This window comes from Eleutherodactylus coqui, chromosome 5 (assembly GCF_035609145.1).
Source record: "Eleutherodactylus coqui strain aEleCoq1 chromosome 5, aEleCoq1.hap1, whole genome shotgun sequence".
NCBI lineage: Eukaryota > Metazoa > Chordata > Amphibia > Anura > Eleutherodactylidae > Eleutherodactylus > Eleutherodactylus coqui.
The window spans coordinates 66,299,484-66,322,167 of record NC_089841.1 but is presented as its reverse complement, the minus strand read 5'-3'; the positions used below and the strand labels follow the sequence as shown (position 1 = coordinate 66,322,167).

At 42.4% G+C, this 22,684-nt stretch overlaps 1 protein-coding gene across 8 annotated transcripts in view; it reads right to left on the bottom strand.

Moving 5' to 3' along the window:
- Nucleotides 1-22,684, bottom strand: part of CELF4 (CUGBP Elav-like family member 4) — a 1,036,963-nt gene that overhangs the window by 133,822 nt on the left and 880,457 nt on the right. For 4 of the 8 annotated variants that reach the window (XM_066602625.1, XM_066602629.1, XM_066602626.1 and 1 more), the window contains exons 4-5: nucleotides 20,122-20,250; nucleotides 8,352-8,431 (exon numbers count right to left, since the gene is read on the bottom strand). In XM_066602625.1, the coding sequence (XP_066458722.1) occupies nucleotides 8,352-8,431; nucleotides 20,122-20,250 (209 nt within the window). The remainder of the gene's footprint in view (nucleotides 1-8,351; nucleotides 8,432-20,121; nucleotides 20,251-22,684) is intronic. The other 4 variants (XM_066602627.1, XM_066602630.1, XM_066602628.1 and 1 more) reach the window with 1 other exon arrangement.

Below are 22,684 nucleotides of genomic sequence, written 5' to 3'. Positions count from 1 at the left end.
CGACAGTTTTGTAAATTTGTCACCAAAAATTTCAACGAAACCCCAATGACTCCTAGACCGAAAACTGACATAAAAATTCAGCTCATAATAAATTCTGCTCAGTGTGTGCAAAATCACCCTAAATGTTAGATTCGGCTCTGCTACATCCATCGGCACACAGCCAACGTACATTGTTCATAGAGATAGGAAGTCGAAAGAGTAAAAAGCTTTCTGGACTTTCTGGAAATCTCTCCTGGTATAGAAGTTGCCTGTAAATTTGCGGCCCCGGTAAAGTGACAGATGAGGAGCGCACTCCCAGTAATTTCACACATGCATGCACAGACACACGCCTGTTGGTACCATGGGCAATGAGTGGAGGAGCCGCCGCTGACAATCTGTAGACAGATTCATTTGGAGGAATTCATCGTACACCTGTAGAAGTGACAGAACTTCCCCCTTCAGGACTGAACTCCGGGGTATGGGGAGGATCATTAGCATTCTGCTCATTGCCCATCCCCCGGCTGGTGAAGTCTCCCGGTTCAGTACTAGGAAGGGGGAGCATCGTCCCAGCAGCTGCCAAGCAGCTGGACCAGTCATTCGCGTTGAGCGCTTGATAATGTCTTGTTTTCGCAAAATATGTTCTGCTTTTGTTGCAGGCAGCCATGTGTGACTCGGAGGTGCCACAGTCTTCAAGGAGACTCTTTGTACTCCTGATTACTTTCTGTTTTATTGAATATGTTCAGGTTGTTTTCGCAGCCGCGTACAATGACTGCGTACAGAGCGGTTAATGGAGTGCTCCATACATACAGTAATGAGGACCGGAGTTATCGCCAATGACTGCTACTGAATTTCAATGGCTTGTGTCTACCTGCCAGGTAAAAGTTTCTCAGGGCTTTTTTTTTCTTTTCCACTCAACGAAGAAGTAGCGGTGTAACAGAGATGAGTTGGTCAGATGTAGGAGTGCTGAGTTTGTCATTGCGTACAATTAAAATAAAGCCTTAAAGTCGCTGTTACTGGTTCATGCCATTGTAGCATACTTGCCAACTTTTATTAACTGTCTTCAGGGAGAATGTGGGAAAAAAAGTTTTGGATAGGTCACACCCCTTTTCACAGGGTACATCTCCTTATTCCCATGCTACAGCAATAAGCCCCATAGTAACAAGCCCTCCTTTGCGGCCTCCACAATTACAAGCCATCCTTTGTGACCCCCATAGTTAAAAGTTGCTCTTTGTGGCTACCATAGTAATAGGCCCCCCTTGTGGCCCCACAGCAATTAGTTCAGCTTTGTGCACCAACACTAATAAGCCCCTCCCCCCTTTGTGGCCCCCACAGTAATAATCTCTGTTTTGTGGCACCCACTTTAATAAGTCCCCCTTTGAGACTCCTCAGCAATAAGGCTGGATTCACACAGGGCGGATTTGCCGCGGTTCTGCCGCAGCAGATCCGCCTGCAGCAAAACCGCCCGCGGCCGCTAATCTCGGGATTAGCCAGCCATGGGGACGAGGTTTCTCAGAAACCTCGTCCACACGGGACGGCTTATCCGCTGCGGTAAATCCGGTTGAAGCTGCGGCCGCCGCAGCCGCGGTTTCAAAAGAAGCAGCATGTCTGTTTACATTCGGTTTTTTGTTTATTTATGTTACGGCCGCGCTCTCCTCTATGGGAGAGCAGGCCGCAATGGAAAAGCATGCGGCCGGACCGCTTCAAAGCCGCCGCAGCTTAAACCGCGGCGGTTCTCCCGGCGGAAATCTCGCATTTTTTTCTGCGGCCAAACCGTGAGCTTTCCAACGAAAATACGCCCCGTGTGAACCCAGCCTAAGCCCTCCCTTGTGGCCCCACAGCAATAAAACCCCATATGTGGTCCCCAAAAATATTAGCCCCCATTTCTGCACCCATAGTTATTATCCCCCTTTGCAGTAACAAAAACACTACTATATTCACCGCTCTTGTTTCCCACCATTCCCAAAACAAGCTTCTCTTGATAATGTCAAGGGAGGCTGATCCTTTAGGCTATGTTCACTTGGCAGAATCACATTTTTTGTATGGATTTCACCCCTACAAGAGCACTTTACAGAGGAAATTGAGACTGCCTGCTGGCAGCGAAAGAACATGGGGAGTCATGGTGTAAAGCCATCAAGGAGTGCATTAGCAACAAGTTGTAAGTGAGGTCGGCCTCAGTAACACCGCTGATTGTGCAAACTGCTAGGGAAAATACATTAGCATGCTGTAGGCAGGACTAATAATATGTGTACATTCTGGATCTTCTAATCTGGGATCTGGACTGTGATATTTAAAGAGACAGTGTACTTGGATATTGGTAACCAGCTTCTCTAAAAGACTGAGTAGAAAATGAAGTGTTAAGCTTTTCATGGACGATCTGTGCATTATGTTGTGAGATTTATATTTTCGTTGTACAAGGCTGATCCGGTTCCAGCATTACTAATGCAGTTTCTCTGACACTGTTATTATTTCATGCTAAATACAAAGTATTATTGTTTATCATTGTAGGTAAGGTAATACTTCTAGGATTTAGTTAGCCATAACTACCAACAGGTAAGTCTATGGTAAAAGTTAACCTGCTTGCTTGTTATTATAACATTACAGCACCTAGCATATGTCGTGGGTAGGTGGTATTGTGATGCAGATTCAGGCTATGATGCAACAGAAGGAGTTACAAAACAAAACAATATTTACTTGCTGACAAAGAAATGAAAATAAGTAATATTATAATAAACAAGTAAGTGTGGAGCAGGGTTCCAAGACCTAATTTTGCTAGTTGCAGTATCTAAGAGGACAGGGAGCCCTACGTCTTATATGACCCTGCATCTGCCATTTCTAATCCCTGTAATACCCTGCCATCTACATTTTTGCCTCATGGTCCCCTGAAGAATGTAGACCCTTTGCTGAGAGTTGGTAGCCCCCCATACACCTTAGATACAGTAGGTCGCCTAGTCCCAAGTTTGGCGGACTTTCATCCAAAGTGTTGGGGCTCCTCCAGAACTTCACTAGAACTCATCATAAAGCACATTTCTACATACACATAAATTTTGTACGTGTTTGTGGAGGGGGAGGGTATAATTGTTTCCTGTGAGGAAATAGAACATTTATTTGGCAAGGTGGATGAAATAAGTTTCATTAAAGTAAGTTGGCTTCTTCATAAACTCATAAGGAACATATGTTGTGCGAAGAAGAAAGCGCAGAGCGGCAATAATCCTGACAGCCTTGTAGATGGAGGAGCCTGACAAGAATACTGAGGGATATTTCTAGAACCACTTAAGAAGTTCCATGGAATATGGGGATATGCTAAGGGGGTGGCGGATCAACATCCCGGGGCATCTAAAGCTCTGCAACCTGTGGCTGTTGCAGAACTACAACTCCCAGCATGCAGGTTGAACTCCTGAAGCCATATTTCTAGCGAGGGATGGAGGTTGCTGAAATCTGCTGACTCCCTCAAGTTGTTGCACACCTTAAATATAATTCTTGAGTACCGGGGGGTCTTGGCAACACACCGCGCCACCAGACGGAGATGGGGTCACAGCAGGGCTCAGTTGTACGGGAAACAGTGAGGCACCAAGTAAACCGCGTACAGTAGGTTTACAATAAAATAACATAGCACAACATCCCAGAAAGCACATCTCGTGTCTACAGTCTGGTTGTAGTCGTCATCATGAACTGTTCATGGCTTTTGCTTTGCTCAACAAATTGTGATATCATATTGTGTTACATAGGACTGCAGGCAAACGGGCTGTATTATCTGCACACTGAGAGACATCGCAGTGTATTTTATAATGCACCACAGATGACACATAGTGATAAAACTACTGCATTATCTGCAGTTAGAAAGGTATCACTATGTGTCATCTGTAGTGTTACATGGGACTGCAGATAAAACTATAACATTATCTGTACTTAGAATGTTATCTGCAGTCCCATGTAACACCACAGGTGTCACATGGTGCTAAGGCTACTACATTTTCTGCACTTAAAATGGTATCAGTATGTGTCATCTTTAGGGCTCCTGTCCACGGGCGATAGTTCATTGCGTTAGCTGAAATGATAATTCGGCCGCCGATTACACAGTGAACACTTTCAATAGCGTTGCTATGGAAAACGCAGCCCTGATGTCCATAAGCGGAGAATCATAGCGATTTTGCTCTCGCGGGATTCAAATCGCAGCATGCTGCGATTTGCCACGATTCTCCGCGGTGAGCCTATCTGTCAAACAGGCTCAGCGCAGAGACCTGACAGCTCTGCCCCCTGCTCCCCAGCGGACGGAATATTGCTAGTGATATTCCGTCATGGCCATGGACAGGGGGCCTTAGTGTTACATAGGACGGCAGGTAACTCTACATGCAGATAATGTAATAGTTTTATCATTATGTGTCATCTGTAGTGTTACATGGGACTGCAAATAAAATTATAACATTATCTGTATTTAGAATATCTGCAGTCCCATGTAACACAACAGGTGACACATGGTGCTAAAGCTACTACATTATCAGCACTTAAAAAGCTATCCCTATGTGTCATCTTTAGTGTTACATAGGACTGCAGATAACTCTACGATAATGTAATATTTTTATCATTATGTGGCATCTGTGGTGTTACATAGGACTACAAATTAAGATACTGCAATAATAGTACAAATAAAGTCATTGCCATGTCTTCAGGGAGTGCAAGCCCACCTACTGAATAACTGTATCCACAGATTTATCACCATGTGTTGTTTGTGGTTTTACATAGGACTGCTGATAAACATACTACTCTATCTGTACTCAGAAGCCATACGTTGTCTGTAGTGTTACATGGGGCTGCAGATAAAACCACTTATTTCCTTTGCTCAGAGTCATCCTGTTGTTACTAGGCTGTTACATAGGACTGCAAGAAAGCCTAATGCATTATCTGCATTAAAAAAATCTCAGGATTCACCTATAATGCAGTTCTGGAATGACAAACTCAGCTCTACTACACTTGATAAATGTATAATGATGATGACTTTAACAGTAGAGAAGTATTAAAGGGAACGTGTCATCATATTTGAGCCCCATAAACTACGTTATTTGGTTCAAACGTGAGGGGAGCGGTGCTTCATAGTCAGCGGCGGCCCTGTTCCTGCACTGTGTCCCCACAACGTTAGAACGCACACACAACTTGACCCTATGCCATGCTCTCCATTTATCTCTATGGCAGAGCGTGGGCATGGAGCCATCTGAGAAGACTCAAGTTATGTGTGCGCCAACTTTGTTGGGACACAGCGCAGGATTGGCGCATCTGCTGAGTATGTAACACAGCTCCCCGGATTCTCGGTTTTCTCACGTTTGAGCCCATAACGTAGTTTATGGGGTTGAAATATGATGGCGGGTTCCCTTTAAGGCGATACTAGGGGAAGTTGCGCTGGGATCATTTCCTGTTGGAACATGTAATTAACCCTTCATGATGCACAGGAGCAGCTCGGGTCTCCCCGGACGTCCCATCTCAGCGCTTCTTTTATTACGGTGAGCCGATAACTGATGTGCGTTCGATCATCATGAAGTATATAGTTATGATAATGCAGCTGGCAGCGGCTGACTCCCACCACACGCAGCACGGACACGTTGCCAGGTTTCATCAACATAAAGTGAGAGTCATCTGCCAACGCACATTGTTTTCCATGAACGTGATATCGATCGCTTTATGGAGAATAATTCAGTCTTTAGCACAGGAGTTTGTCAGTTCAGATCTGAGCAACTACTATGGAAAAAGGAACAGGATCTGCAATTTGTTACAATGTATCAGTGTAGACCGTTCTCGGTGGGCTCAACACGTCAACAGCACAAAGTATACTCAAAAGTTCCAAAACTTTTCCTTATGCAATCACTATGCAATAAGTTATAAAACTATCCCCTATCCACAGGACAGAGGATAACTTTAGGATCAGTGAGGATCTCAGTGCTTGGACTGAACCCGAGATTTGGGGTCCCGAAGGTTACAACATGAATGGAGGGGAGGTCATGCATGCGTACCACTACTACATTTATTGCAATGGAAGCATTGCTGAGTACGAGAACTATATACAGTATGTCCATTAGAGGCATTGTGCCCAGAAATAAAGTTCCTACACACAGGATAGAGGATAACTTCATGATCTGTGAGGGTTCTACCCCACCAGTCTCAAAACTTGGGTCCTAAAAGTCTGTGTTTAAACGGAGTGGCAGCACTTCATACATTTCAATGGAAGCGCTGAAGTGCTTGGCAATCTCTAGCACTGTAATTGAAGTGAATAGAGTCAACTGCTGCTTCATTCATGCAGGGACCTACAGAAGGCCTGCTCTTGAAATTGGTGCGGGTCCCAATGGTCAGAACTCACAAAAAGGGGATAACTGGTGAAAGGCAATCATGTGGATGTAAACAGCTTGTCAACGAAAGGGGTCAGAGGAGGATGTCTAGAATCATTCTGACAGTTGCTGCATAGTCAAGCTAATTGCAGCCAACTACAACACTAGTGCTCCACCTAACATGTCTGAATGCCCAAATCATCATTTCTTAGCAGGAATGGGCGACAACAGCAGATGATTTGTTCCTTGGTACTATGTGTAAGAAAAACTAGACTACAGAGGGTAGGTAAAGGCAAAGTTCCCTGTGCAATCACCAAGTCATGACTGACTCCTAGGGTAACGTCACATTGTGATAGTTTCTTGGCAGACTGTTTTTTGCGGTGGTTAGCCATTGCCATCCCCAGTCATCTTTTTACCCGCCAGCAAGCTGGGTACTCATTCCACCAACCTCATAAGGATGTAAAGCTAAGTCAACCTTCAGGTCATGAGCGAGAGCTTAGGACTTCATTCTATTACCATAACACTCTGCTCCACACGGGGCTCATAAGAAACACAGAAAAACTACAGAGGGTATATATTGCACTACAGTCACAGAATGCAAAACAAATTACAGCACCATGAATGGCACATAATACAAAGCAGATACAGCACCATAGATAGCCCATAATGCAAAGAAACTACACTACCATAGATAGACCAAGGTAAAAAAGAGCAAACCACATCATGCATATAGCAGGATATAAAGAAAATACCACTTCATGGATAGCACATACTACAAAGAGGATACAGCACCATATATAGCCTATAATACAGCACCATGGATAGCACATAATACAAGGAAGATACAGCACCATGGACAGCCTATAATACAGCACCATGGACAGCGTATAATACAGCTCCATGGACAGTACATAATACAAGGAAGATACAGCATCATGGACAGCATATAATACAGCCCCATGGACAGCGTATAATATAGCTCCATGGACAGCCTATAATACAGCACCATGGACAGTACATAATACAAGGAAGATACAGCATCATGGACAGCGTATAATACAGCACCATGGACAGCGTATAATACAGCACCATAGGCAGCATATAATACAGCACCATAGACAGCCTATAATACAGCACCATGGATAATACGTAATACAAGGAAGATACAGCATCATGGACAGCATATAATACAGCACCATAGACAGCCTATAATACAGCACCATAGACAGCCTATAATACAGCACCATGGATAATACGTAATACAAAGAAACTACAACACTATGGATAGACCAAGATAAAAAGAGTATACAGCACCATCCATATAGCAGGATACAAAGGACATACCACACCATGGATAGTACATAATGCAAAGAACAAAATGACTACATCATGGAGAGTGCAAGATAAAAAGAGCCTACAACAACCCGGATATCACATAATACAAAGCGGATCCGGCACCTCAGGCAGAGCAAGATACAAAGAGGATACTACATAATAGATGGCGCATGTTACAAAGAAGAAATTACAACCATCAATAGCAAAGAGGATGCAGGGGCATGAATAACACAAGGAAGATGCTGCATCGTGCTCTAGATCAGTCCTCACGACTCCCAACAGGTCATGATTTGAGGATATCCAATAGAGAGAAGACCTGTGGCAAGGCCTGAGGGGCCGACAACAAATACATCACCTGTGCAATACTGAGGAAATCCAGAAAACATGACCTGTTGGGGGTCCGTGAGGACTGGAGATGGGAGACACTGGTATACAGCAGGACACAAAGTGCATACGACATGGATAACTGACAGATTCCAGCCGCATGGAGAGCATGAGGGTGGCTGCAGAGTAAAGCATTGACTACATCGGGGTCAGTATGACTGAAGCCACGCACAGCGCCCACCGTGGCACATCGCCCTACTGAACAGCACATAGTCTCATTTTATCAAGTTTTCAGCCTTTTGATGGCGAGGATCCCTCTGAGTGTACTGCCAGAACATCAGCAGATACATCACACTGGTAAGTCTGTGCATTTAGTGGTAAAAGTAAGACTTGGTCACTTACCGGCATTGTCTGGCTTCCATGAAGGGCATTAATGGCTGCCTGTGCTTCCGCATGTGATGAATATTTCACAAATGCACATCCTGCAAATGAACAGAAAAAAAGAGTTCAAACGGAGCCACATCTAGTAAGTCACACACACACACACATATATATATATATATATATACACACCCACACACATCTTAGCCTGATATGGTGTGGTTGGTTATCAAAACAGCTCTGCCCTCATGTGTATGTATCATGTAACTGCACGCCGTGCCCCACATCAACATCACCATAGCGTCTACAGGGAGGCTGGCAACGCACTCTTATGGAAGCTGCCAAGAACATTTCTGTCTTTGTTGTTCATAACAACCAATCACAGCACAGCTTTTATTTCTTATATTGTGGAGGTAAAATGAAAGCTGTGCTGTAATTGGTTACTATGAGCAACACAGATTTTATTTTAGGCTGTGCTCACACGGGGTGGGAATCTCGCAGATTGACCACAGTGGGACCGCACGGAAATACCGCAAGATTTTTGCGGCAGAAATGCAGCTTCAAAACTCACCCGGTTCAGCGCGGGTTTTGAAGTGGCTTTGCCACCTGCTTTCTTCTGTGGCCATCTCTCCCCAAAGAGAGGAGAGATGGCCGCAGCAGAGACGGTAATAAAATTGACATGCCGCAGCTTTGAATTCCGTGCGGTATGTTAGTTACAGCGCGGCTTAACCACAACTGCTCTGCAGCGTGTGGATGATATTTTTTCAAATCTCGTCCACTTTGCTGCTTGATCCTGGCATAAAAATTGCCGGCGGAGTTTTCGTGCAGAAAGTCCACACAGAAATTCTGCGTCAGTTCCACCCTGTGGATACCCAGCCTTAGGGCGTGTTCATACGTAGCGTAAAAACATACAGCAGAATCCTCCCCACAGATTTTGGTGTGGATCCGCAGCAGATTTCACCCCTTCAATTAAAAAGGTAAAATCTGCACCAAAACCCGCAACGTGGATTGTGGACGCATCACAATACGTCCCTGTGAACTCTTCACATCAAGATACGATTTTTTGCGTGCATCCACACGTGTAATTTGACCTGTCAGCTGGTAAACCTGATCATTGTATTCCGTTGTGGAAAATCACATTTCCGTATAAAGATGGGACATTTCACTTTTTGGCGCAGAAACTTGCGGAAACACAATTTTCTGCATTGGAATTCTGTGGATTCTTCCCTTTGACAGGGCGAATTCCATGTATGGATCCACACCAAAAATTGCGACAGAAAGCTGCAGATTTTGAAGCATTCTTTCAGGTGGAATTTACTCGGAGCATTCAGCTGTGTGAGCAAACCCTTAGCCAGTTTTTGTACTAGTGTGGTGTCGGGCTACTTTTCCGTGGCCGATTCTGTACAACAATCTTCCTTGGAATGTTGTTTATTGGGAAATATTTCAATAAAATGCACTAAGAATAAAAGATAAGTCAGCGGAAACTTCAGAACGATCCCGTCCGTGTCTACAGAAGTGGGCCAGTGGGACGACATGCAAAGGGACCTCCACGTTGGTTTCCTGAGTATTTAATGTATTCGAAATAGCAGACGCCTTTTTATCATAACTATTATGCCTAATTCCACTGCAATATTTTTTTTTTGGAGCACAGATACAGATAGATATAGAAGAGCTATGGGGAATGCCTCCTGCAGGTGAACAAGGGGGACAGTTTTGTAGGCTTCAATGAGAGTTGAAAAACCAACTCAGCTCTGCTTCATTTGTCATAGCATTCATCTTACACCACTTCAACCTATCTTCACTATCATTCCTTCCAAACTGTCCAATGACCAGACACAGATTTACATCCCCGGAGCCTGCGGGCACAGACTGTCTGGTGCCTTAGACTTCATCCATCATGTTGGCCACACATTAAGTCATTTATGGGACCTCTGCTGATTAATAGATTACCATTTACATGAATGGGGTGAACTGCAAGTACCCGGCACAGCCGCTGGTATGATGAGCCGATATACTTGTTAAACAATGAAGGAGATGCAGCCCTCCTATCCCTTCATGTACTGTGTGATGGAGGTCCCTGAAGACTCATCCCCCAAACAAACTTTGATTATCTATCCCAGGGATTAGTGTTAAAGGGTGCATTTAGACACAAAGATGATCACTCAAAATATGGCTTTTGAGCGATCATTTCGCATAAACTACTACTTGGTACCAATGCCTATTAGTACCAATTACTAGCTTGTGAGCCACCATGAGCTGTATTCAGGTAACAGACCACCTGCTGTTCTTTGAATAAATTCCATTTGGTCCGCCAGGGGGCTGACAGCTGAGACAACGTTATCAGCGCTCCCCGGGCAGAACACAGTACTAATCACAGAAGATCCCTAAAATCAAATCTTTATTGATATATATTAAAAACACTGGGCTTTAGACAAACCATAAATAACAAAGACAAAAAGACAAATATACTCGTACGTGTCGCAGTATCCCAATGGGGGAGATTCTATACAGGACTATATTGAATAGTCTCAGATGTCAAACTTTGTTTTCTTTTTATTTTAGAATAGACATCCCATGGAAAGGAATCAAAAACTTCCAGTAATATCTAAAATCAGTCCCAAATGTAGGGGAATCATGATATTCAAGCCGACTGTAGGTATAATATGACCCAATAGTCCGCCCCCCTTTTTTTATTGGAGTGTTCTGGACTGATTTACAGGACAAAATATCTATAGCAGACATAAATTTACCTAAACAAAAAGGAAGAAGAATCATATCTTGATGATTGCAAGTGTAGGTGCGGTACGGTAAAGACGGCCTCCTATAAAGGGAGGTCTACTGAACTAGATAGAGAAAGATTCAGATGCCATTTGTGTGGTTCAATGCATTTCAGTTGGACCTGCAACTCTTCAGGAACCAGGAGGTCAGAGATATTAGAAGTGACTAGGAGGGGGTCTGGGATGCTCCCCCCAGTTTAAGACAGAGGTTATAGTGTCTGAATGTAGCAGTAATAAATACACTGTCAAGCACCAGGATAAATACTTGGTGAATCCTATTGCTATGGCAAGGATAAATACCTGAGGGTCCAGATAATGCGACCCTGAGGAATAATATAGAGGAAAGCTCTGTCAATGAAATTGGACAGAGCTCCTATAGTCCTTGCACTTATCATACAGCTAGCTCTTAGATCCTTATAGATCGTGTAGAGGTAGCCTAATATGAACCAGATCTGAACTTCTCAGCCAAGTAGCTTCAAACCAGGTCTAGACTGCTCAATAAAGTATTAACTAGATTCTAGGCCATCGATGATGACCAAAATACTAAGCTACCTAAGGTGAGAGCAGACGTAAAGACAGGGGACAATACCCCATTAGGCTAGATAGATAGAGAGAGTAGTATAGCCTCCAGCCCTGATGGTGGGGTGGTGACTGCGCTGGGAGCTGTCTCGTCTTATATAGTCCACAGAAAGATTAGTCCCACCCTTCGGAGTAAAGGACAGCCTATCATAGGCAGGGGCATAATTAGCCATGTGCATCACAAGGCTCGCCTCCGGTGATGAAAGTGCATGGTGATTGGCCCAAATCGCATGTCCCTCCAGAGTCCTGTTTGATGGTGATGCCCCGCTTATAATGAAGCGACAGACATACATAACTCTAACTGCTTATCTCTTACCATAATGTCCATGCCTTGGCGGACCGTTGTTAGGAGTTAGGCCACTCCCATTAGTCCGCATCATGCGTTCGTGACGTCAGACGCATCCGGTGCACACCATGAGGGGGAGGCACCAGCGTGCGGTCCTTCTTATCAGCTGCTCTGCTGAAGGACGGATTTCATGCTGAACTGAAATCCATTGTTCAGCAGAAAACTGGAAAATGGGCACATTTACTGCAACGATTATCGCTCAAAAGATGTTTTTGGAGCGAATTATGAGCACTAATCGTTAAGTCCCAAAGAACCCCTTTAATCCCTTTCTGTCCCATGATGTACTTGTATGGCACATACATAGTGTTAAGTCAGGAGCTGAGCCTGTACCTCCCACAGTGAGAGACAGTTGTACATGACAGCAACAGTAGGTTTTGGACATAACTGATCCTTGTTATTAACTGCCTACATGCCACGATCACTGCTGATCACAGCATGTAAGCAGTTTACAGAGTGAGTGAGCTCTATGACATCACTGACCCGCTGACATGAGGTTTTATTGTGCAAAAGTACATTATATGTATCCCAAAATGGTAACAATAAAAACTACAGCCCTCCACACACTGAACCAAGGAAAATTAAAAAAGTTATTGCTTTTGAAAATTGGAAATGAAAAAGTTGCATAATTAAGTACCAAACTAGACTTTGTCCTTAAGCGTCTTTTCATATGGGCAGAGTATTCTGCACCAAAATCCACATAAGCAGGTAACGTTGGTGTAAATCAGCAGCAGCAGATTTAGCTGCGGGATTATCCCGCCTCTATGAAAGGACCCGAAGGGGTTAAGAGTGAGTGGAGTGCCCCTTTAAGGACTGTCCTTGATCCGACCACACAAATGAAACCACTGTTCAATGTCCAACCTCTATTTGCATGATGCCATCTTCTTGGTTTCGAGGCTGAAGTCTTTATTATTAATATTTATGTACTTGTCCTCCTTCTCTCTTTATGGCTCCTCTTTTGCATGCTGCGATTTAGAGAAGATGATATGGATATAGTAATTAAAATGTATTGATCAGACGACACCCTGACCTTTCCAAGAATCTGTAAATATCTGTCTTGGAAACTACATTCCCAGTCATTAAGATGATTAAAAGGAGCCCATGAAAAGGTTTATTTAGAGGAAGCTGCAGAAGTGATCACTGAGGGATCAATAATGGCGTAACAGGAAGTGTACCCCGTTAAATGGCGGCAGAGTGGTAGAGCCGCTCATCCATCATACCATCACAATGCTTCCTGGTCATCTGGAAGAAGAACTTCACAGTAATCTGAAGGGCCTTCAAGATGAGCGATAATTCGTTTGCTTATCGTTCATTTGATGCAAGCATAAAAATTATTGTTGGCTTATTCTCTACTGATCTGACTTAAGCACCGATCGTTCATTCTCATTACCTGGTACAGTGGACTCAAAGACTGAACAATTATGTTAACCCCCCAATCCGCCCCCCCCCCCAAAAAAAGATTTATCTTTGTGTCTAAATTGACATCCTGAGCGAACAAACAAGCTGTGACATTATTTGTTTGCTCTGCTGAACGATAGTTGTTCCATGCAAAAACACCCTTAGTCTCCTGGAGCATTTCTCACTAAAAACCACACATCTGTGCTTCCCCCATTCTCTTAATTCACTAACAGGAAGTTGGCATTATCTGCCATGTAAGAAATAGAGTGCAGCCTGCTCACTAGTCTCTCTTTCCATATGCTTGATAGCTCATTACACATCCAGCTCCTCCATTCCACACTGTTAGCACACAACCAACACACTGCTTAGAGCAGTGCAGAGGCTGCTGTAATCACAGAACCTTTATTATGTATTCAAGCTTTATATATCTATCTATCTATCATCCTACTACTTGCCCTAATATACAGGGGACCCAGACATGACTACACAGTGCACCCTTAGTACTTGTCCTAATATATAGGAGACCCAGACATGACTACACAGTGCACCCTTAGTACTTGTCCTAATATATATAGGACCCAGACATGGCTACACAGTGCACCCTTATTACTTCTGGTAATATATAAGGGGCCCATACATGGCTACACAGTGCAACCTTAGTACTTGCCCTAATATGTAATGGACCCAGACATGGCTACACAGTGCACCCTTAGTACTTGTCCTAACATATAGGGGACCCAGACATGACCACACAGTGCACCCTTAGTACTTGTCCTAATATATAGGGGGCCCAGACATGGCTACACAGTGCACCCTTAGTACTTGTCCTAATATACAGGAGACCCAGACATGGACACACAGGGCACCCTTAGTACTTGTCCTAATATACAGGGGATCCAGACATTACCACACAGTGTACTCTTAGTATTTGTCTTAATATATAGAGGACCCAGACATGGCCACACAGTGCACCGTTAGTACTTGTCCTAATATACAGGGGATCCAGACATTACCACACAGTGTACCCTTAGTACTTGTCCTAATATACAGGGGATCCAGACATGGCTACACAGTGCACCCTTAGTACTTGTCCTAATATATAGGGGACCCAGAGATGACTACACAGTGCACCCTTAGTACTTGTCCTAATATGTAGGGGACCCAGACATGACTACACAGTGCACCCTTAGTACTTGTCCTAATATACAGGGGACCCAGACATGGCTACATAGTGCACCCTTAGAATTTGTCCTGATATACAGGGGATCCAGACATTACCACACAGTGCACCCTTAATACTTGTCCTAATATACAGGGGGTCCAGACATGACCACACAGTATACCCTTAATACTTGTCCTAATATACAGGGGACCCAGACATTGCTACACAGTACACCCTTAGTACTTGTCCTAATATACAGGGGACCCAGACATGGCTACACAGTGCACCCTTAGTACTTGTTGTTCCTGTTGCTCTGCTATGTGCCCCCATCTTCTCCCTGTCATGGAAACTACAAGTGAGCAGCTGCGTATAGATATTTCTATGTCCAGATGATTGGGGCCGCATAGAATGGCATTGAGGGTTGCATGTTTTGCACCTCTGCCGTAGCCCGATAAAAACAAGACATTTCTCAAATTTTCCTTTTCATCATTTCAGCCTCATTTTTCAGGAGCTGTAAGTTTTATTCTTCTGTCGGCACAGCTGTATAAGGGGTCGTTCTCTGCAGTACAAGTTGTATTTTTTAATAGTTCTATTTAGTGCACCATATAATTTTAAGTGGGGCAAAATAGAAGAAAAAAACACAATTGCGCTATTGTTTTTTGTTTTTACGGTGTAGCAAAGATGACAAAAATAAAGCGTAACTTTATTCTGCGGCAATACCAAATGTCTAAATTGTTCATGTATTCTACTATACTCTTCTATCAAATAAAAGAACATTAAAAAAAAAAACTGCTTCAGTCGTCATATTCTCAGACTTATATTTTTTCGACATTCACCGCATAGTAATTATTACCATTTGTGTTTACTTTATTTATTTTTTATTATTTACACAGGAATTGGAAACAAGTTTTTTTTTAACTATTTTATTTTTAGGATTTTTAAAAATTGTATTTAACTTATTTTTATGTTTTTTTTTTAGGATACTTCAACTTGCAATTGTCAGGTTGTGCTGCTGGGACCTGTAGTTCTATGAGGTTCCAGGAGCACACTGCCACAGGGGTGGGATAATTGAGCTGGCTGGGTGTGGTGTTCTCTGGCCAGCCAATCCCCACATGCTCTGCTGCTCATATAAATCAGCCTCTCTGTCTAGAGGATGCTAGTTTTCCACTACCCTGGTGTTTGCATTAAAGGATGTTGCTGTATAGTGTGTACCGTGGCATGTTCTGACTGTCTGTGCAGGTGGCTAGACATGGGAGGTGAACAGTCTTGTTCTGTGTAAATGGTATGGTATGCAATCCCTGGTGTGTTGGTGTGGTGTGAACATACAATCCCTGGTGTGTGGGTGTGAACTGTGTCATGTGTTGCTTGGATTGTTTACCATTTAGGGTGAGGTAGGTCCCTAGGTTCCAGTGTAGGGGCTGTCCCCATCGGGATGATCACCCCCCTTGCGAGCACATTTTCTGGGGTTAGTTGTTTCGTTAGAGTAAGGACCTACAAGGCAATGAGGACCCTTGTCGTGGGCCCACGGGCTTAAGTGTTTTAGCCAAAACACGAACCAGTACCTCGTACCTAATCTATTCCATCTGTGTATGCGTGCAGGTATACTGGGGAAGTGTTTTGGGAGTTTGTCAGTCCTTATGTTATGTCCATTTGTTAGTCCAGTTTGCAGTTCACTTGCTTTTGGTGTTCCGTGGGTGCAGTTCTCTAGTTCTCCAATATAGTGCAATATTTCAGTATACTTGGCAGCCCTGGTAGCATCCAGGTTGCCATGTGAGCCTATGGGCACTCCACAATTGTGTTAGGAGAGGGGTGAGGGGATCGGCCCCCCTCCAGCTGGCTACTTTGATGCACTGACAGTGGCATCTAAACAGCTAACCGGGTTGCAGGCGGGTCTCAGAAACAGCCAGCACTTGCCGGGTATGAAGCGGGCTTAGTTCTTGAGTCCGCTCAATATACCACCCGTAATTTTCACTGTACGGTGGGTGGTTCTTAATGGGTTAAAGGGGTATTCCAGTTTTAGCAAAGTGAAGTCTAATAGATAAAAATATGTCCTGGTTGTTTCAGAGACACGTAGGTTAGAATACAGTCCAGTTATCAGAGCTGTCTTACACCTGCATGATTGTCGCATAAACTTACAGTAGGCAAACAATAAAGGGCCCTACTGGATGACAGCAAGCAGAGATCTTGAAGACTGTGAGGAGTCAATATATACTTTTCAGTATACAAAATATTAGCTTTATATCATGAAACTCAAATAGTCCTTTAAGCCATAGCATGTTCGCTATCAAATATATAGCAGTGTGCCTGAGCAAATAAAGAAGGGACGGTACTCCCTAGGACTTCAGCTGATCATCAGGGGTTCTCGGAGTCGGACCCCCCGATCAGATATTGACCTATCCTAAGCCGAGGCCATGAATATCACAGTCTTAGAAAGCCCCTATGTAATATGATTTCACATGAAGGGAATCTGCACATTACGTTGTAAGGGTGTGGGACTGCTAAAGTGAATGTACTGGCCGTGATAATGGACAATTATAATTCACATTTGTAGACTGGGGACAGATGTAAAGTTGATGCATGGGCAACAGCGGGAGGAATAGACCTTGTTATACTCTTTTAATGTGGCCACTAATGATTAGTACTAGAGTCAGCCAGATGCAGTATGTTATACAATGAGATGGGTTCTAATCTGTCATGGTAACTAAACTAACAATGTAAAGTTAAGGTTCACCTCTAAACATTAATTTATAGTTTACACAGATACAAGCCACCTAAACGGTTTAATAAATGTCTAAATACATTAAATTATATACCTAGTACTGATCCTGAGTTGCATCCTGTGTTATACTCCAGAGCTGCACTCACTATTCTGCTAGTGGAGTCACTGTGTACATACATTACTTATTCTGTACTGATCCTGGGTTACATCCTGTATTATACTCCAGAGCTGCACTCACTATTCTGCTGGTGGAGTCACAGTGTACACACATTACTTATCCTGTACTGATCCTGAGTTACATCCTGTATTATACCCCAGAGCTGCACTCACTATTCTGCTGGTGGAGTCACTGTGTACATACATTACTTATCCTGTACTGATCCTGGGTTACATCCTGTATTATACCCCAGAGCTGCACTCACTATTCTGCTGGCGGAGTCACTGTGTACATACATTACTTATCCTGTACGGATCCTGAGTTACATCCTGTATTATACTCCAGAGCTGCACTCACTGTTCTGCTGGTGGAGTCACTGTGTACATACATTACTTATCCTGTACTGATCCTGGGTTACATCCTGTATTATACTCCAGAGCTGCACTCACTATTCTACTGGTGGAGTCACTGTGTGCATACATTACATTACATTACAGATGTAGCAAACATTAAGTTGACGTTTACACGCAGGGTTTACCTCTGTGTATAAAGGAGATTGCTTCCGGTCGCTGATAGCGGGCAGGTATCTTAAAAATGGCGATCCAATGAAACATACAGAAGGTTGGACAGTTTTACATCTTCATAGCTTTATTATGTACAATGGAAAGCTCCTTTAAATCTGGTTCAGATGCCAGTGTGGCTTTGCTTTAGGCGAGATACGTCTTTCTGGATGCTAAATTCCTAATCATTCTCATATTATCTAGAAACAGTCCTATTTAGGAGTAGTGACAGCTACCTGATCATCTTGTCATAATTAGCACTCGCTATGGTAGGGTGTCAATTTATATATTGTATCCCACAGTCATTATATGTATGATTCATGCTTCACCAAGCCTATGAGTAGCAGTGACAAAAATAGTAGGTTATTAATATCCAGGGCTAGAAATACAAAGAAGCAGAACTTCGTCACAATATAAAACCATCATAAATTAAATCATGGAGCCAGGAGCCAGCTAATTACATTCCTTGGAGCCCCTGCAACCCAGTATTTACAGCAGCCCTACTCTCAGTGCCCTAGTAGTCACAGCAGTCTCACTATCCCAGTATTCACAGCAGCTCCACTCTCACCTCTCCAGTAGTCATGGCAGCTCCACTCTCACCCAGTAGTCACAGTAGCCCTGTTCTCATCTCCCCAATAGTCAAGGCAGCCCGATTGTCCCTTCTGCAGCAGTCACAGTAGTTGCACTCACACTTCCCTAGTAGTCACAGCAACTCCACTCTCATTTCCCCAGAAGATACAACAGACCTATTCTCACTTCTCCATTAGTCATAGCAGTCCTACTCTCAACTCCCCAGTAGTCACTGCAGAACTACTGTAACTTTCTCAACAGTCACAGCAGCCTCACCCTCACTTCCTCCATAGTCACATCAGCTTCATTTTCACTTCCACAGTAACCACAGAAGCCTCTCTCTACTCTCCCAGCAGTCACAGCAGCCCCACTCTCATAATCCCAGTAGTCACAGCAGCTCCACTCACACATTCACAGTAGTCACAACAGCCACGCTCTCACTTCCCCAATAGCCACAGAAGCACCATTCTCACTCCCCTAGTAATCATAGCAGCCCAATCTCAATTTCTCAGTAGTCACGTCAGTCCTACTCTTGTCTCACCAGTCACATCAGCTTTATTCTCACTTCCCCAATAATCGCAGCAGCCCCACTCTCACTTTCCCAGTAATTGCAGCAGTCCCACTCTTACTACCCCAGTAGTCACATCATTTCCACTCTCACTTCCCCAGTAGCCACAGCAGCTCCATTCTCACTTCTCCAGTAGTCACAGCAGGGCCCCGTTCCATTAGTTATTACAGCAGAGAGTTCCCAACCTCACTCATCTTTTTTTTTACAGCCAGGTTTCCCTTTTCTTCATCATACTGTATGCTCATATTTTGCATACATCAAATGCACCCTCTGATGGCAGGAAGCTATATATATATACCACCTATTACCTGTTGTATTTTCTGGCTTCCTGCATTAATCTCTAACAATAGATGAGAATAGATCTGTGTTCTCTGCTGTGCTAGGAGCAGTCTGTGACCTCCTCTGCCGGGAAGGATGGTGCTTAATGATGACAGCATCCAGCTCCATCCATTCAGCATTGTATGGCGATGGGAAGTGACAACCATCTGAGTGTACTCATGGCCGTACTTTCCAATAGAAAGAACCACTGGAAAGTTTGAGTATCAAGTCCTTGTCAAGATCCATATTTATAACCATACTTAAACCCTCATTAGATGTGATTTATCTGGTGCTCTCTGACTGTCCATGAACATTTCAGGATGTGATTCATTCACTGAAATAGAATAGTCAGTGGGCGTTGTGTTTTTCTATCTACTCTCCACAGCTTGATACAACTTTAGGCATTAACGCTACATGATATATAGCCGAACATTGGATGTGCCCCAAAAATGAATATATAACATGTCTATGTTTATGAATACTCTACATGTCTCTATAAATTTTGAGAGCAAGAAACACTAACCCCAAGCCAACATCTCAGTGAGTAGAACCCTCCAGGCCAGTGGGACTAATAGAGAATTCAACCAACAGCATTAGAGTAAAGTAAGGACCAAACTGCACCTCTGTGTCATTAATTTACCTTTGCTGTTCCCATCTGGACCTCGTAGGATTGTACATTCTTCAATGTTCCCAAAGGCTTCAAATAGTCGGCGGACGTCATCTTCTGACTGCTGTTTATTCAGCATACCCACAAAGAGTTTTCTGTCTTCTGGAACAAAATTAAGAGATGCTTACCATATTTTAGGAGGACTTGTGATACAACATCAAACATTCAAATGTGATAGAGAGATAGATAGATATGAGATAGATAGATAGAGAGATAGATAGATAGATAGATAGATAGATAGATAGATAGATAGATAGATATGAGATAGATAGATAGATAGATAGATATGAGATAGATAGATATGAGATAGATAGATAGAGAGATAGATAGATATGAGATAGAGAGATATGAAATAGAGAGATAGATAGATATGAGATAGATAGATAGATATGAGATAGATAGATAGAGAGATAGATAGATATGAGATAGAGAGATATGAAATAGAGAGATAGATAGATATGAGATAGAGAGATAGAAATGTGATAGATATGAGATCGATAGATGTGAGATAGATATGAGATCGATAGATGTGAGATAGATATATAGATAGATAGATATGAGATAGAGAGATATGAGATATATAGATAAATAGATAGATATGAGATAGATACGAGATCGATAGATGTGAGATAGATAGATAGAAAGATAGATAGATATATAGATAGATAGATATGAGATAGAGAGATATGAGATAGATAGATAAATAGATAGATATGAGATAGATACGAGATCGATAGATGTGAGATAGATAGATAGATAGAAAGATAGATAGATAGATATGAGATAGATAGATAGATAGATAGATAGATAGATAGATATGAGATAGCTAGATAGATAGATATGGGATAGATAGATAGATAGATAGATAGATAGATAGATAGATAGATATGAGATAGCTAGATAGATAGATAGATAGATAGATAATGAGATAGATGATAGATAGATAGATATGAGATAGCTAGATAGATAGATAGATAGATAGATAGATAGATAATGAGATAGATGATAGATAGATAGATAGATAGATAATGAGATAGATATAAGATAGATAGATGAAATACATTGATATGAAACAGATAATGGTTAGATGTATAGATGTAGATGTAATAAACTTTAACTTGACACCTAACACAACAAAAACCATTGAACAGGTCATGTTAGCCCATTAGTGAAGACATACAACTTTTTAACGCTGTAGCTTGGCTGACTACTGACAGCCAGGCTCCTGCTCTAAAAACCAGGAATGAAGAAACCTCAGATCCTGGCAGTGTGACCCTTTTCATGCTACAATCAATAGCAACTGCAGCATGTAAGTGTATAACAGGAGGAGGGGGCACTTTCTGTCACCCATCAGCACCCTGCAATGCAATTGCAAGGTGCTAATTGGTTCCCATGGCAGACGGAGGCCTGATTCTAATAGGCTGCTGTCATAGGCTTAGTAGAATGCACTACATAGGTAATGCAGTGTACTGTCCTAGTGATTTATCAATCACAATTTGAAGTTCCCTTCAGGGACTAAAAAAGTGTCAAAAAAAGTTCGCAAACGTTTGATTTAAAGAAAAACATCCTGTTAAAAAAAAAAAAAACGTCTAAAAGTTATGGCTCTTGCAATACGACCATGAAAATCGCTTGGTGCTTAAAACACAAAATAGGCCGGTCACTATGGGGTTAACATTTGCTATTTTAAGCCGGTTTTTTTACGACCGATATACTCTCGTGAGTTTTATGCATAGAAAACTCGCTCTGTAATGCAATCCATTATTTGCAATGGATGTATTCACATCTGCAATTTTCACTCTCGCAGAGTTGCTGCAAGATAGAAACAACGCAGCATGTTCTATTTTGGGGGCAGTATCGCTCAATTTTCCTATGGAAGCTATAAAGAAAGCACATTGCAATCCCATGCAAATGCAATTATTATGCATAGGGAATACGATTTCTATTTCTACAACAGAAATATCATGCGATTTTCACACTCATGAAAAACAGATATGAAAATTGCATGTTTGGGGGTGCGATGCATTTTTCTTGTAAAACACATCACATTCACAGGGAAAATATCGGACTAATATTGGGGTCATCTGTGTAAATGATAGATAGATAGATAGATAGATAGATAGATAGATAGATAGATAGATAGATAGATAGATAGATAGATAGATAGATAGATAGGAGATAGATGTGAGATAGATAGATATGAGACAGATAGATGTGAGATAGATATGAGATAGATAGATAGATAGATATGAGATAGATAGATAGATAGATAGATAGATAAATAGATATGAGATAGATAGATAGATATGAGATAGATAGATGATAGATAGATATGAGATAGATAGATAGATAGATAGATATGAGATATATAGATATATATTAGATAGACAGATAGATATTGGATAGATAGATATGAGAGAGATGTGAGATAGATATGAGATATATAGATATATATTAGATAGACAGATAGATATTGGATAGATAGATATGAGATAGACAGATATGAGATAGATAGATAGATATGATATAGATAAATAGA